Genomic DNA, 15,596 nt, shown 5'->3' with positions numbered 1-15,596 from the left:
TTACAGTATGCTGTACACTGTAATAAAATATGCTCAACTGTTTCAGTTTCATCACAAAATATACATAATCCAGAAGGATGTTTCCTGTTTTATATACATTTCCATTTAAAGACGAATGTCGTAATCTGAGTCTTGTTATTATTACTTCTTCTCTTTTTTTAAAATCACTTCCGGTATCATTATTTTGTAATCCTACTTTCTTTTGAATTTTATAGACATGTCTTCCTGTCTTCTCCATATCCCATTTATGTTTCTAATATTTAATAACAGCATTGTTTTATAATTGTCTTTGCTTCTGCTTTGCTGATCTTTACATCAATTTAGATGTTATTTAGATATTATTTTTGTTGATATGCGTCACACGGAAGAGTTTTACTTAGCGCGTGCGTGTTATCATTATTTCTAATTTACCTGAAAAATAAAATTGATAAAAGATGATTAAAAACATCTATCTATTCTAATGGACTCCATAGAGAGGATGAAATTAAAAGAATAATAAAACAAATATAATATTTCAAAAATTACTGTTCCATGCAGGCTTATTTACAAAACAAGCTTATTTTAATTTAATCTTTCCACAATGTTAGTGAAATATTTTACTTGAACTTTTATGACCTCACTCACAAGGTCAATAATTAATGTAATGGAGATTTAGCTGATAAATACAGATAAGTTTATACAGAAGAGTTTTGGGTTGTTCACAAACAGAATATATTGAAGACGCATGTTAAGTGTCAGCTTTATTTGAGAAATATCATTTATTTTCTGTTCACATTGTGAAAACCATAGCCATTATCTTGAGATTCATAACATTTATCTGAACAAACATCAGATCATATCAACAGCGATTGTTCACAAAAACCCTCCCTCATCTTTAGAAGCTCCTGTGAAACTATCACAAGATTTTAGTTCAGGGCAATTCCGTGAAAATGTCAACCTTACCACGAAAAAATTAAGTTTTTACCAGCGGTTTTTACTATGGTAACAGCACAGATTTTAACATTTGGTGGTTCAAATACCCATGTGAGATCTCTCTTCAAATTTGTAAAGCATTTGTTTTATTTTTAGTGCATGATTTTTCATAGTCAGGTAAGTGCCATTTTCAGGATTGTCACATCCATAACGCTACATATTCCTCATAAATGGACACATGAAAATGAATATAAAGTAACTATTTTATGTTCTATAAAGAGGCATCCCTTCTCCATTCATTGGGTATTATTGCATCAGGATTGTGCATTTTATTTTATAGAAATCCTACAAAGTTTATCGTCTCCCAAAAACCGCGTCCTTTTTTTGTCACATCCATAACGCATGTTTATTTCCCTTTTTTTAAATATACATTTTTTTCATAGAGTGACACTTTTTGATGTTTAGACTCTATCAACAAGGGTTCAGTAAAATATAAACAGATGGTTCAATATAATCGCAACAAATTCATTCTCTGAGCATTTTTATGTCACGTCCATAACGCAAAATGTCACGTCCATAACGCTGGAATTGCCCTTCAGTTAAAATGTACTGACTGCAAAAATCTGAGATTTTTTAGATGCATTTCAATGATAAAATGGTTTAATAGTCGGATATAAAAATGACACTTCTCTTTATTAAAAAGGAAGACTTCGGTCACACATATTCATTAACGACATTAATTGCATATGTAACATCAATTTAAATCACAGGACATTGTGTGAAAGCATAAGAAAACTGATCAAAAGTGATTAACCAACAAAAAATTAACAAAACAGCACCAAAAAATAACGTTTTAAACCAAAAATGCTTTTTCTACAAATAAACATGTTTTATTCACATAAGGCTGCTATATTTACTTATAGACAATAATTCTCATATAAACATGATTATTACAATAGAATATCGCGTTGACACATTTCCACGTTGATGGGATTGTTAACAGACAAGTGCATGTGTTCCCACCATCACACAACTCATATTCCTTTTGCAGTATGTATACTACGCGCAGTATGCAGTATTTAAAGTTTGCATAGAATATCTGCATGACTCGCTTTGCCGGCTCACATCTCACACGCACACAGCTGTAGCATACTGTACATGATCAATCATAGCAATGCACCTTACAAAATGATTCACAAATATTTACAAGAGCTTCTCAAAAATAATACGACTGCATTCTGAAAAGTACGCTGCTCATTTAGTGTACTCGCCAGTTAACAGCGTCAAGACGGGAAGTAAACATTCTCCACGCTGAGCTCTTTCATTTTGAGCTTTGTCGCTTAAGTGCTATGAATGAATTTTTGCCATTTACACATGAAACCGTTATTATAACACAAACCCTTTGGTTTAATGCATTCGTTAAAATATCTTTTACAGTCTGAAGAGAATCTTCCTCTAATTCCACAGAGAACAGAAATGAGACATGAGTGATATGGATGTTTGTCTGCGTTCCGTATCAAAGCGAGTAGAAAAAGGCCATCGGTTTGCACACTTGTGATATAAAAGAGAGCTCTCTCCATGCTGCTTTACACATCTACAGTCTGCACCGAAGAGAAAAACGCCGCGAGTGCATCAGTGTTTGTCACGTATGGAAGAGCCGCGGACCGAGTTTCTCTCAGTTGCTCTCAAAGAGAGACAGCAGGTCATCATTACTGCTGCTGCGGACGTCTGGAGGATCCAGATAGGACAGAAGATCACCTGGATTCATCAGATCCGGAAGCAGCTGTCGATGAGAAAGACATGATCTTCATTCATCTGAAAACATTTGATTAATAACAAGCGCACATTCTAACTCACATCTAAAGAGGCCTCTGGAATGTCCGAGCTGCCCTGACCCTGCAGGTTGGTCGAGGGGTTAAAGGTCATCTCTGGGCGCGTGTGGCTGTTGGGGGCGGAGTTCTGCTGGTTGGGCGGCGGTCTGCAGGGGTGGCGCGGGCCGCTGTGATGAAACGGTTGACTGCTGGCAGGTCCATGCATACTGTGCTGCAGGGGATTGTGGGATTGACCTGTGTGCACCGTCTGTGAAGAGAGAACGAAGACATTGACATACACGACTGAAGACACTTCAAATAGACATGTTGTGTGTTTGCGTGTCTCACTGTTTCCTGTAGCGTGTGCTCATGGGTGAGCGGTGCCTGCATGAACTCTGATGATGCTGCAGGGTTGCCATGGGGATAGCCACCAAAAGTCCTGTGACCCTGGTAACCGTTACCTGATAAAACTATCACAGGTGTTGAATAAGATGTATTTGACAAATATCACGACTCAGCACTGTGTGAACCAGTGTTGGGTAAGTTACTCTGGAAAAGTAATGAATTACTAGTTACTAATTACATATTCAATAGTGTAATTAGATTACTGTACAAATGACTCTCTCCAAAAAGTATTTAGTTACTTATTACTAATTACTTTCTATATCCTACATCAACCTTGATTAGTTAAGTTATTCAAGGATAGACATGAAACGGCTTATTTAATTCATTCAAATAAATAATATTAAACTACATAAAGTACTCTTATTAACTGACCAAAGTATTACAAATGTGAGAATTATACATTAAAGCACAGATTTTAAAGTTAGACTTTGAATTTTGATGTCCATTCCACTATTGCACACACATATATTACACAGAGTGTTACATCAGAAGTAACTGTAATTAAATTACAGAAAAAATAAGAGTAATGCCTTACTTTACTTTTTCACGGGAAAAATAATTAAATTACAGTAACTAATTACTTAGTAACTAGTTACACCCAACACTGGTGTGAACAACATTTCCACAAGTAATTGAGGATTAAATACGTCTCGTCTCATGTTTTGTTCACATGATAATAGACGTTACGAGATTTGTATCAGCGAGAACACATAGCGACAGACTGCTGTGTGTGGTTGCCAGGGCTGGGGAGTAACCAAATACATGTAACTTAGTTACGTATTTAAAATACAACATTTGAGTAACTGTATTTCATTACAGTTACTTTTAAATGGGTGGTAATCAAATTACAGTTACATCCAAAAAGTATTTTAGATTACCAAAGTGATTACTGAATTTAGAATTTTATGTCATTTATTTCATTTAAACATTCATATAAACTGTAACAGGCAATTAATGTGAACAGCAATCTGTGATTCTCTGACTGATGCAAATGCATCCTAAACTACAGTTATGCCCATAAGTGTCATACCCCTTGCCGAATATGCAAAATCGGAATAATTTGAACAAAATTCATAGGAATTTCATGTTAATTTGATTTAGTACTGTCCTGAATAGGCTATTTCACACAAGTTTACATATAGAAGACAAACTGACTAAATTTATACGGATTACCACAATAATAAAAATGGGTTGCACTTTATTTTACAGTACGTGTACCTATAGTATACTTACAGTGTACTTACCTAAGAAAGTACTGAGTATTATAAGGTAACTACATGGTATAAATTTAGGTTTAGGGGTAGGTTCAGTTAGTTCGGTTAGTACCTAGTTATTATATTTACTGTAATAAGTACATAGTTTGTACATGGGAAACAGGACTGTAAAATAAAGTGCTACCAAAAAATGTACAAAGCCTTGAATCTTTAATGTCTATTGTTACCTGAATGATCAACGACTGTTTTCATGTTTTGTGATAGTTGTTTGTGAGTAGTGTCTTATTTAAGTAATTTTTTTTGTGAGTTTTTAACTCACAATTGTGACTTCTTTTCTTAGAATTGTGAGACATATACTCACAACTGTGGACTATAATGTCCAATGAGGGAAAACTGTAAAACGTCTGTTGTTTAAAATAATATGCAGAGGAAAGCCAAGTCCTCTGTTTGGTGATCCCTTTGATTTATGTACCATATTAGTATTCCAAAGTATTCTAAAGTATTTAGATTAAGTTACAAAACGTGTGTAATCTAACAAAATACATTACAGATTGTATTACAAGCATGTATTTTGTAATCTGTAATGAAATACATTTTAAAAGTAACCTTCCCAGCCCTGGTGGTTGCTAAGGTGTGTTTAGTACCTGGGCTGTTGTTGTTTAGTTGTTGTGAGTTGTTGTGGTACGACGAGGATCCTGGTGCCAGCTGAGCGATCATGTCCATGACATTGGGCAGAATCATCTGACTGGGACTGGTGCTTTTAAAGCGTTTGTTCAGCAGCCCGTCCGGATCTTCTTTTATGTGCGGTTCACATTTCACCTGCACCGGTTTCCAGCTGCAGGACGGGTCGATCATCACCTCCTCAAAATCCAAACTGTAAGAACACAGATGAATACATCAGTGATCGCCAAACCCGCTTTGAAAAAAACATTGAGTGGAAAATGCTTGAAAAGTTGAATTGTTTATATTTGCATGTTTTACATTACAGGCATACATAAGTGGGTAGTTGACGACTAAACTGCACATGCGTTTTATCATGTGACGTAGCAAACATTTAGAAAAAACAACAACAATGTAGATAAATCTCTTTTATCACTGCTGTCCTGCATTATTAGTCACCCTTTATGTTTGTCACTGGGTTTTGCAAATATCTAACCAATGAAAAGTACTTGTCAACTGCGACAACACAGTATGTTATCATTTAAAAAGTACAGTGTTTTTTCTATTTCCTGAATACAAGGTTTCAGAAGGACAGCGACAATATGCTATTTTATATTATGAATATAAATAATATACTGCTAAGTTTGTTTTATGTTAATATGTGCACATATATACAGCCGCGGAAAAAATGAAAGTCCCCGTGAACCGGAAGTTGCGATAGTTTTTACTTCTGTATTCTGACACGTTTCCGAGTGAAATGGAATTTCAAAGGAGAAAATTAGTGGGCGTGGCTTGCGTTTTTCACTGCGAATTGATAGGATTCAGATTTTAACTGAAGATTATGAGGGTATATGAATTTTAGAAAGAAAATGACCCACATTGATAAACTATTTACTCTAAACGCTGCAATATTTCAAGAAAAAATAAGAATCGTCTTTTTTATTTCACTGGGACTTTAAGAGACCATTTTAGAGTCTGTTTTTTTCTAATATTAAATTAATTATTTCTAGATACTGTACACACAGGTAGTGTGAACTACTAACAATATTTCTCCCAAATTTAAAATAAAAATAATGTTTCTATTTGCATTTATTGGCAGAAACTGAAAACTGGAGAAACAGGTGAAATTAACAGAGAAGATGCTGTGTGTTTTTCAGACGTCAAATACGGCAAAGAAAACCAGTTCACATTCACTTTTAAGCAAAACAACAGTCGTATTTCTACATGTATTTAGAAAAAGTTTTTTTTATGGTATAACCTCAAGTCTGATCCCAGTTGTCATGCTGTCAGTCTGCTGGATGACTTTATGTCACTCCTGAGGTTTGATTTGGTTGAAGTTCAACAAACACTGGACTAAAATGACCACAATACATCTAGAGATGATGATTTGAAATGAAAAGTTGGAATAGTCTCTTAATCTGCATGTTATTACATTTCCCTGTTGTTTTTTGATTTTATTATTGAGACTCCTGTAATACTATTTAAATGCAAATGTATTTCCATTCATTTTTGTGTGTAAATTTAGTTTTCTAATCATTTCATTTTAAACTGTGCAGCGCAAAAAATTAATTCAAAAAGTGACGTTACACTGACTTGTGCCCTGTACGAGTAATACTCGCGGTCTTAAACTATTCACACATTCTAGTTTGAAAAAATCTGTTTTTCTGTGGAGATTTGTGCTTTAGGAACTCAACCGTTGTGCTGTGTTTATTCTGTCTCTGTGTTTTTAGTTTTTACTGAAGTCAGACTCACTTCTGAAGAGTGTTCAAGATTCCCCACACGTACTGATCCACCTCCAGTCCCTCTAACACAGCTGCTTTACTGAGAAACACATTACACACAAACCACAATAACACAACCACACAACCACCTCAAACACGACTCTAATAGCCGACGGAATCATGTAGAATCTTGACTTACAGTTTTTAACTTACTCACCCTCAGGTTGTTTCAAACCTGTATAACTTTCTTTGTTCCAATGAACACAGAGAAGATATTTGGAAGAATGTGAGCCATTTTCAGTTCTGGGACATCATCCACTACCATAGTAGGAAAAAAATATTGTATTTTTTTGTTCTGTTGAAAACAATGAGATATTGTGAAGAATTTAGGAAAACAAAGAGTTGTCGGGCTCCTTTGACTATCATTTCATTCTTCCTACTATGGTAGTCAATGATGTCCCTGAACTGAAAATGACATTCTTCCAAATATCTTTCATTTAAACAGGTATGAAATTACATGAGCGTGAGTAAAAGAATTTTCATTTTGGGGAGAAGTATCCCTTTAACGTGAATCTGTTCTTGATTCATTTTTCACTGTTGTCAAACTATTCATTCAGAGATGTGATGTATACTCTTATATCTCGGTTTGTGTCTAACAAATAAACCTACAGTACTTTGTCATGTGTGTTGTGGTATGCTGCCGACAGTGAGCGTGTGTGTGGTGTGTATGACGTCATACTTGCACACGGGACATCTCCAGGTTCCTCTCTCAGAGTTCAGCTCCAAATATGATTCCAGGTCAAAACACTGTAAGACATTATCTTCACATTAATACACTGTATGCATGTTTATTTATACTGTAATACATGTGTACGTCATGTGTCTAGATGTTTGCGTCTAAACTCTCAGAGAAAACTCTCTGACCTGAACGTGTTTGCAGTCGTGACCTCTCGCCGGCAGCAGAATACGCTGGAATGTGATTGGACATTTCAAAGACACTTTGATGGCGGTTTGCTCCACCCCGTCCTCACCGGCCCCGCCCACTGACACACCCACACTACTGAAGTTTCTCTTCACTGCAGACAGAAAGAAATGTGTGTTTGACTATACCATGCTTGAGCTCATGATATTGACATTGATGTCATCTCGAACAGCTTTACTAGTGCTGAAAATGGAGAAAACAATAGGAAGAGAATGGAAAAGGTCTGCGTGCGAAGCGGCACCTTTAGCGATGCAGTGTTCAGCTGTGAGGAGTCTCTTCTTCAGCAAGCCCTGCAGGACGGACTTCACCGCCGGCCTGTGAATCAACTGCAGGACGAACAGATGCGACTGCAAAACAACAACAGCACAACATCACAGACGTCCAGCAGACGGTCACCAGCGGATCGCCGTCTGATATACTCACACAGCAGCAGGCGGTCACTGTTATCTGGATTGTGTTGCGGCCCGGCTGACACACGTGTTTCAGGTGCAGGGGTTTGTGGGAAGTTTTGTCACTGCGTTCGATGGTGAGAGGTGTTGCGTTGACGCTGACCTGCACCGACGCCGGCCAGTTAGTGAACATCTGTCTGTCTTCATGATGATAACACTTAAACTGCAGCTCCAGATCAGATCTACCACACAAAGACACACACAAGTGTTATATTCTGTATGTGTGTGCGTAGCTCTGCCTGTGTGTTTGTGTGTGTTGCTTTGTATGCGTGTTTGTGTAGCTCTGTATGTGTGTGTAGCTCTGTATGTGTGTAGCTGTAGGTGTGTGTGTGTGTAGCTGTGTGTGCGTAGCTCTTTATGAGTGTGTGTGTGTAGCTCTGTATGTGTGTAGCTGTAGGTGTGTGTGTGTGTAGCTGTGTGTGCGTAGCTCTTTATGTGTGTGTGTGTGTAGCTCTGTATGTGTGTAGCTGTAGGTGTGTGTGTGTGTAGCTGTGTGTGCGTAGCTCTTTATGTGTGTGTGTGTGTAGCTCTGTATGTGTGTAGCTGTAGGTGTGTGTGTGTGTAGCTGTGTGTGCGTAGCTCTTTATGTGTGTGTGTGTGTAGCTCTGTATGTGTGTAGCTGTAGGTGTGTGTGTGTGTAGCTGTGTGTGCGTAGCTCTTTATGTGTGTGTGTGTGTAGCTCTGTATGTGTGTAGCTGTAGGTGTGTGTGTGTGTAGCTGTGTGTGCGTAGCTCTTTATGTGTGTGTGTGTGTAGCTCTGTATGTGTGTAGCTGTAGGTGTGTGTGTGTGTAGCTGTGTGTGCGTAGCTCTTTATGTGTGTGTGTGTGTAGCTCTGTATGTGTGTAGCTGTAGGTGTGTGTGTGTGTAGCTGTGTGTGCGTAGCTCTTTATGTGTGTGTGCGTGTAGCTCTGTATGTGTGTAGCTGTAGGTGTGTGTAGCTGTGTGTGCATAGCTCTTTATGAGTGTGTGGGTGTAGCTCTGTATGTGTGTAGCTGTAGGTGTGTGTAGCTGTGTGTGCATAGCTCTTTATGAGTGTGTGTGTGTAGCTCTGTATGTGTGTAGCTGTAGGTGTGTGTGTAGCTGTGTGTGCGTAGCTCTTTATGTGTGTGTGCGTGTAGCTCTGTATGTGTGTAGCTGTAGGTGTGTGTAGCTGTGTGTGCATAGCTCTTTATGAGTGTGTGGGTGTAGCTCTGTATGTGTGTAGCTGTAGGTGTGTGTAGCTGTGTGTGCATAGCTCTTTATGAGTGTGTGTGTGTAGCTCTGTATGTGTGTAGCTGTAGGTGTGTGTGTGTGTGATGGCGTGTCACCTCCACATCAGTGTCTGGTGTGCGTTGGGCCGCAGGTGGAAGATGTGATTGCTGACGGCAAGATTGTGTTCAAGTCTGAAGGGTTCCAGAACCACACCGTCCCTGACCGGAAACATCAGACGGCGCTCATCGCTACATTCACCTACACAACAACACACGAGACTTTATCTACACAATAAAGATGTGAATGTGTGGTGTAAAGATCAGAGGATGTGTCACCTGGAGGAGGTAGAAGTGTGTTTATGTCGGGTTTGACATCTGGAGGAATCTGAGGCTTCATGTCCTGGTTTGGTGACGGATATGGAGGAATATTATTTCCTGGAGTCACGGTGGATGTGGGGTTGCCGGGCAACGGTGAGTGCGGGTAACTGCTGCTCATTGGCCGCGGACGCTACAGATATATTCAGAAAACATTTCGATGTATTCATTTATCAGATGCTTTTTTCCAAAGACATAAATGAGAGAGGATCTTTATTGAGAAACTTAGATGAAGATTTTTTCCCTGTCAAATCAAACCATGCATCAATAAAATACACACGCATACCCCGCTCATGATGGGTTGGCTGCAAGAAAAGTTCCCTGCGTTAAAATGATTACTGGAGTCCTAAAGTGGAGAGAGAGAGAGAGAGAGAGAACCCATTCATATGTCATTCACAGTATGCAAAACATATCATCTTTATTTTATTGGTATTGAATGAAAGAAGAATTCTTTCATCATGTCAAGCCTGTGTGAGTTTCTTTCTTCCTCAGAACACAAAAGAGGATATTTTGAAGAATGTTGATAATCAAACAACACTGAACCCCATTGACTTACATTGAACACAAAACCACCAAGACATTTCTCAAAATATCTCCTTTTGTGTTCCACTGAAGAAAAACTCGCATACAGATTTATGGCCACATGAGAGAGAATAAATGATGCCAGAATCATTGCAATGCATTGTGGGATCGTCTAATGACCTTGTAGAACTGTCCCGTGCCGGTGGATGGGTACTGTCCCGGCATTCTCTGCGGGGGGTACTGAGGTGAGGTAAGGGCTCTGCCGGCGGCGGGGTTCATGTACTGACCCTGCTGAGAGGAAAACTGACCGCTTGCTCCGTACTGCTGCCCTCCGTAGTTACTCTGAAAAGAATTTGAATCGCATGCAGACGTTATTCTTGTCAAAATTGTATTTTATGATAAAGCCCTTGTTGAAAATCTGTATCTGTACCCTCACCTCTCCGGGATACGCTCTCTTTAACCCCTGCATGGGTCGTGGAGCGGGTGCGTAGCCCTGCTGGGGCATCCGACCCCCGTGCGACATCATCTGCCCCCGAGGCTGTCCTACGTTCATTCCTCCTGGATCGATGGGGCCGGGGGTCCCGCGGGGGCCGGGCTGATTCATGAACTGAGTGCTGTACGGCTGGTTCGGACCCATCTGAAAGGAGGAACACATCTGAAACACAAACGCACACACTGGTCTGGTGACACGAGCACATTAAGAAGTCTATCAGGAATATAAACGTTCTGCGGGATGAATGTCATACCGGGCCGTACTGATTCATGTCCTTGTGCTGCGTCTCCTGTAGGGCGGCGACGGTTGCCGTGGCAGTGGCGGTTGCCGTGGCGGCCGCAGCAGCGACAGCAGCAGCCGCAGCCGCAGCGGCTGGTTGGCTGAAGTCGGAAGGTGGGCGTGTCTGTGGATGCATGCCCATCCCACCCGAAGGATTAGGACCGCCCCCATAACTGTGTGAGAGAGAAAGAGTTCAGACACATCATCCCTCCGTCTGTCCGTCTGTCTGTCAGCGGGAGACACTCACCCGGGCACGAATCCTCCTGCGGAGGGGTAGTCGTGTCGCCCGTACATCTCCTGCTGCATGTACACCTGACCGGGGCCCTTAGAGGAAAACTGCTGCCCTGAACTCATGAGCCCATCCCCACCTGGGCTCATATGACTGTTTGGACCGCACATGGAGTTCCCCAACACCTGAACACACACACACACGCACACACACAGAGTTATGACATGGACCCATGGAAACAGTGTTCATGTGTGTTCACGTGTGTGTGTTTTACTTGAGTCTGTGTGGTGTTGGTCAGGCCCCACACTGTCGTCACCACAGAGACAGAACCAGACGGCTGACTGGGGTTTTGTTGCCAGGAAACAGAGTCATATTGAAATGATGAATCACTGTGGAGATAAAGAGGCACAAAGTTAATGTGTGCAGAGTATGAGTGTGTGTGTGTATTAGTGTTTGAGTGTGTGTATGCGTGAGAGTTAGTGTATTTGTGTGTGTGTGTGTGTGTGTGAGAGAGTGAATGTGTGTGTTTGTATTAGTGTTTGAGTGTGTGTATGCGTGAGAGTTAGTGTATTTGTGTGTGTGTGTGTGTGTGTGAGAGAGTGAATGTGTGTGTTTGTATTAGTGTTTGAGTGTGTGTATGCGTGAGAGTTAGTGTATTTGTGTGTGTGTGTGTGTGTGTGAGAGAGTGAATGTGTGTGTTTGTATTAGTGTTTGAGTGTGTGTATGCGTGAGAGTTAGTGTATTTGTGTGTGTGTGTGTGTGTGTGAGAGAGTGAATGTGTGTGTTTGTATTAGTGTTTGAGTGTGTGTATGCGTGAGAGTTAGTGTATTTGTGTGTGTGTGTTTGATACTGACTCGTGTGACAGTGGTTTCATGTTGTTCATGTTGGTTTGTGTGGGGTTCTTCATTGATGGATCAGGTTGTCGTGTTTTCTGATGACGCAGCAGCAAAAGTCGACCCAAATCCTCACACCATGAGGACAACAGCGCTACACACACACACACACACACACACACACACACACACACACACACACACACACACACACACACACACACACACACACACACACACACACAGGTTTGTTTGAGTATACTAGTGAGGACATTACATAGACTTCCATTGATTTTATATCAGGCTTATGATATATTCTATCCCCTATCCCTAACCCTTAACCTAATAATCACACAAACATGTGCACTCTATTACATTTAAAGACAAACACTATTTGAGCGAATTATGAGCCTTTTTATTTAGTGAGGACCAGTAAAATGTCCTCAAAAGTGGGTTCACGCGTATTTCACTGTGGTACTGAGGACATTTGGCCCTCACAAATATAGCTAAACCAGTACACACAGAACATTAGTTTTATTCGACTTTAACCAGATTTAAATAAACAGTACCGTTCCTGTAAATCACCACAAGAGGGCGCTGAAAGACTCAATAAAAGTCTGCTTTAATACAGGAGAATGTTGGTCATGTTTATAATCAGCATCATGTTTATTAACAGCTTCGGTTTTAAGCAGACCGATCTCTATATATTATAAAAACACTTCCTTTAACACATCAGACACAAAGTATGTGCTTACAGTAAACCACAACATAACACTTCACTCACCTGCTGATTTGGGGGTGAATTTGTCTCTATTTGCTGCACAAACGGCCAGCAGTCGATATCCCAGATCCATGTCAAAACCCTGCTGCGCCGCCACATGACTCACCACCTAACAGATGACACGCACACGCCTCTAACACCAGTTATTTACATGTGTCATGTGTGTTGATTGCTTGATTTGGTCTCACCGTTAAGCATCCCATCAGGGTTTGCTCAAAGGTTCTCTGAAAGGCCCGTGGATCTCCACACCAGTCCAACAGCTCAGACACCGCCGTCTGGAAGTTTGCTGGATTCTGCAGATGCTGATGAAATAAAATCACACACTAAAGAATGAAAAAGCCATGCTACATTTAAAGTCCCAGTGAAATTAAAAATGACAATGCCTATTTTTTTATGAAATATTGCAGCGTTTATAGCAAATAGCTTATCAATGTGGGTCATTCTCTTTTTAAAATTTGTGTTCCCTCATAATCTTTAGTTAAAATCTGAAAATGCACTTCCGTCCTGTAATGACTATCCATCTGAAATGACGTATGTTAGACGGCTTGGGCGGAGCATCTGTTAACTCCTCCCCTTCAACTGTCAGTCTGCTGCCAGTTCCATTTCAAAACGCAACGGCTGTTTTTATACATCCAATCAAATCGCAGAGAAAGACGAAAGCCATGACCACTAATTTTCTCGTTCGAAATTCCATTTCACTCGGACATGCGTCAGAATACAGAAGTAAAAATGATCGCCTTCTGGTTCATGTGAAAACTGTGTGACCGGTGTACACTCCTGGTGTCCTGTAGGGGGCGTCACAGTGCAGAGAATGAAAAACAGTCTGAAGGTCTGCAGAGATGACGGAGTGTGTTTCACCTGTTTGATGCAGTGAAGCCGGTCATTGGTTTGCTGGACGTGTCTGTCCATGGACGGAAGAGGATTCATCCTGCAGGACCTTCACTGAGTCGACGAGCCGGCCATCAACCCTCAGTGTCTGCACAACACACACAAACACACGTTTTGGTATGATTGTGGGGATTTACTATAGACTTCTATAGTTTTTATACTGACCTGCAAGGTTATTTTACTAAAATTAAAACTTTGAAAACGTTTCTGTTCATTGAAATCAAACAAAATATTGACCTAAAAATTCTTGGAAAAACTTAACTAAAGGAAAATTTGAAATGTTTCCTCAAAAATAAACTGAAATAAGTTTGAAGCACTAAAATTATAACAATAAACAAAAACTAAAATAAGACTAAAATAAAAATGTATTAATCTTATATAGCGAAATAAAAAAATAAACCAATTAATTATAAAATGACAAAAGCATTTACCAAAAATTGCTATAACTTTAACTCAAATTTACACAGAAACTAAAAATCTAAAAATAAAAGATAATTTAAAATATTGATAAAACTAAAATAAAACTATAATAACTCTATTTTGGTAACTAATAATAAAAAGTCCTTGAAGAAGCGAATTTTACACAAAATTTTCAAACAGTTTTTAATAAAAAAATGTAAGTCACTTAATATAAACTGGTCTATTGATCATATTGATCAAATTTATATTTCATCATCATCAATCAATTTTAATTAGGTAACATTTTACAATAAGGTTGTGTTTGATGATGCATTAGCTAAACATGACATAACAATGAGCTATAAATAAGAGTTTTTCAGTACTTATTCATCTTTGTGTATGTTAGTTAATATCAATATAGTCGTTCATGTTAGATTATAGTGCATTAACTAATGTTAACAGATAAGAACTTTATTTTTCAGTGTTACCATTTTCATTACTTTACATTTCCATTATAATTATTAGTCATGCTCATATTGGTGAAAACAGCTCTCTTGCTCTTGTGATATTGCTTCATTATATCAGATATTGAAATAAATAAAAAACAACATTTCATACAAGTATTTACTGACCTTTGTGGGCATTTGTATTAATTTTGTTGACATTGTAAATCTAGTCACCTATATTTATTTCTGATCCGGCACAAAAGTAACAAAAGAAATCAAATTGGGAATAAATTATGAACTGCATTTAACGCAGATGAAGTTTTACATTCTGTCACATCAATGAAGTACACAGCACAAAATCACATATCACCACAGTTGTGGTCTTGATTCGTCTTAAAAAATTAAAACAGAGACCAAAACAAGATTGAATACAAGACCTTCAAAAATGACCGGTCTCAAGTACTACAACACTGCAATTATTTGTGTGTGTGTGTTAGAAAGTTTAAAAAAGCATCTCTCTTGTGTGATATAATGAACTTAATACTGTCAATGTGTGAATAAAACATCAGGTTTAATAGAAAACACAAAAGAGTCCAGTAGCAGAGAGAAGTGATGTTGAATTGGTGGTTTTTCAGAGAAGAGCTGGAGTTTTAGGAACATGTTATCAAATAAACTCTGACCGCTTCCTCTGTTAAACAGCAGATAACACAACCAGTGCAGAGTTTCCGCTACCATTACTTTAGGGGGGCGCCCCGCCCCTCCGACGGCACCTCCCGCCCCCTTGAAGGTCAAGTTAATTTCATTTTTTATGTAGCCTAAGATAACAAGAGAAGTCATTTAAGGTTACCTTTCCTATATAACATGTCTATACCTTGTTCTCGTACTAAACAAACTAAATAGCATTATGGTATTAATCTTATTTACATGGCGGCATGACATTTCTGTTTCTAAGTGGTCGCGTCTTTACAATTCTCTGCTCTCTGTATCGAGTTCTGACCCGAAGCGC

At 39.2% G+C, this 15,596-nt stretch overlaps 1 protein-coding gene across 3 annotated transcripts in view; it reads right to left on the bottom strand.

The window, feature by feature from the left end:
• Window positions 1–753: 753 nt before the first annotated feature.
• LOC130569034 (zinc finger MIZ domain-containing protein 1-like) overlaps window positions 754–15,596 on the bottom strand; it is a 25,393-nt gene continuing 10,550 nt past the window's right edge. Inside the window, exons 3-23 of one of the 3 annotated variants that reach the window (XM_057358372.1) lie at window positions 13,716–13,833; window positions 13,046–13,159; window positions 12,861–12,966; window positions 12,098–12,230; window positions 11,518–11,632; window positions 11,262–11,428; window positions 10,989–11,187; window positions 10,679–10,879; window positions 10,423–10,584; window positions 10,007–10,066; window positions 9,682–9,853; window positions 9,463–9,604; window positions 8,129–8,336; window positions 7,947–8,052; window positions 7,648–7,799; window positions 7,463–7,530; window positions 6,755–6,823; window positions 4,987–5,216; window positions 3,072–3,193; window positions 2,770–2,991; window positions 754–2,695 (exon numbers count right to left, since the gene is read on the bottom strand). In XM_057358372.1, the coding sequence (XP_057214355.1) occupies window positions 2,588–2,695; window positions 2,770–2,991; window positions 3,072–3,193; window positions 4,987–5,216; window positions 6,755–6,823; window positions 7,463–7,530; window positions 7,648–7,799; window positions 7,947–8,052; window positions 8,129–8,336; window positions 9,463–9,604; window positions 9,682–9,853; window positions 10,007–10,066; window positions 10,423–10,584; window positions 10,679–10,879; window positions 10,989–11,187; window positions 11,262–11,428; window positions 11,518–11,632; window positions 12,098–12,230; window positions 12,861–12,966; window positions 13,046–13,159; window positions 13,716–13,784 (2,925 nt within the window). In that variant the 5' untranslated portion in view covers window positions 13,785–13,833 and the 3' untranslated portion in view covers window positions 754–2,587. Of the gene's footprint in view, window positions 2,696–2,769; window positions 2,992–3,071; window positions 3,194–4,986; window positions 5,217–6,754; window positions 6,824–7,462; window positions 7,531–7,647; window positions 7,800–7,946; window positions 8,053–8,128; window positions 8,337–9,462; window positions 9,605–9,681; window positions 9,854–10,006; window positions 10,067–10,422; window positions 10,585–10,678; window positions 10,898–10,988; window positions 11,188–11,261; window positions 11,429–11,517; window positions 11,633–12,097; window positions 12,231–12,860; window positions 12,967–13,045; window positions 13,160–13,715; window positions 13,834–15,596 lie in introns of all 3 variants that reach the window. The other 2 variants (XM_057358371.1, XM_057358373.1) reach the window with 2 other exon arrangements.

This window comes from Triplophysa rosa, linkage group LG18, assembly GCF_024868665.1.
Source record: "Triplophysa rosa linkage group LG18, Trosa_1v2, whole genome shotgun sequence".
In the NCBI taxonomy this organism is placed as follows: Eukaryota; Metazoa; Chordata; class Actinopteri; order Cypriniformes; family Nemacheilidae; genus Triplophysa; species Triplophysa rosa.
Note: the sequence above shows the minus strand (reverse complement) of the source record. Positions and strands in the feature narration are given on the sequence as shown.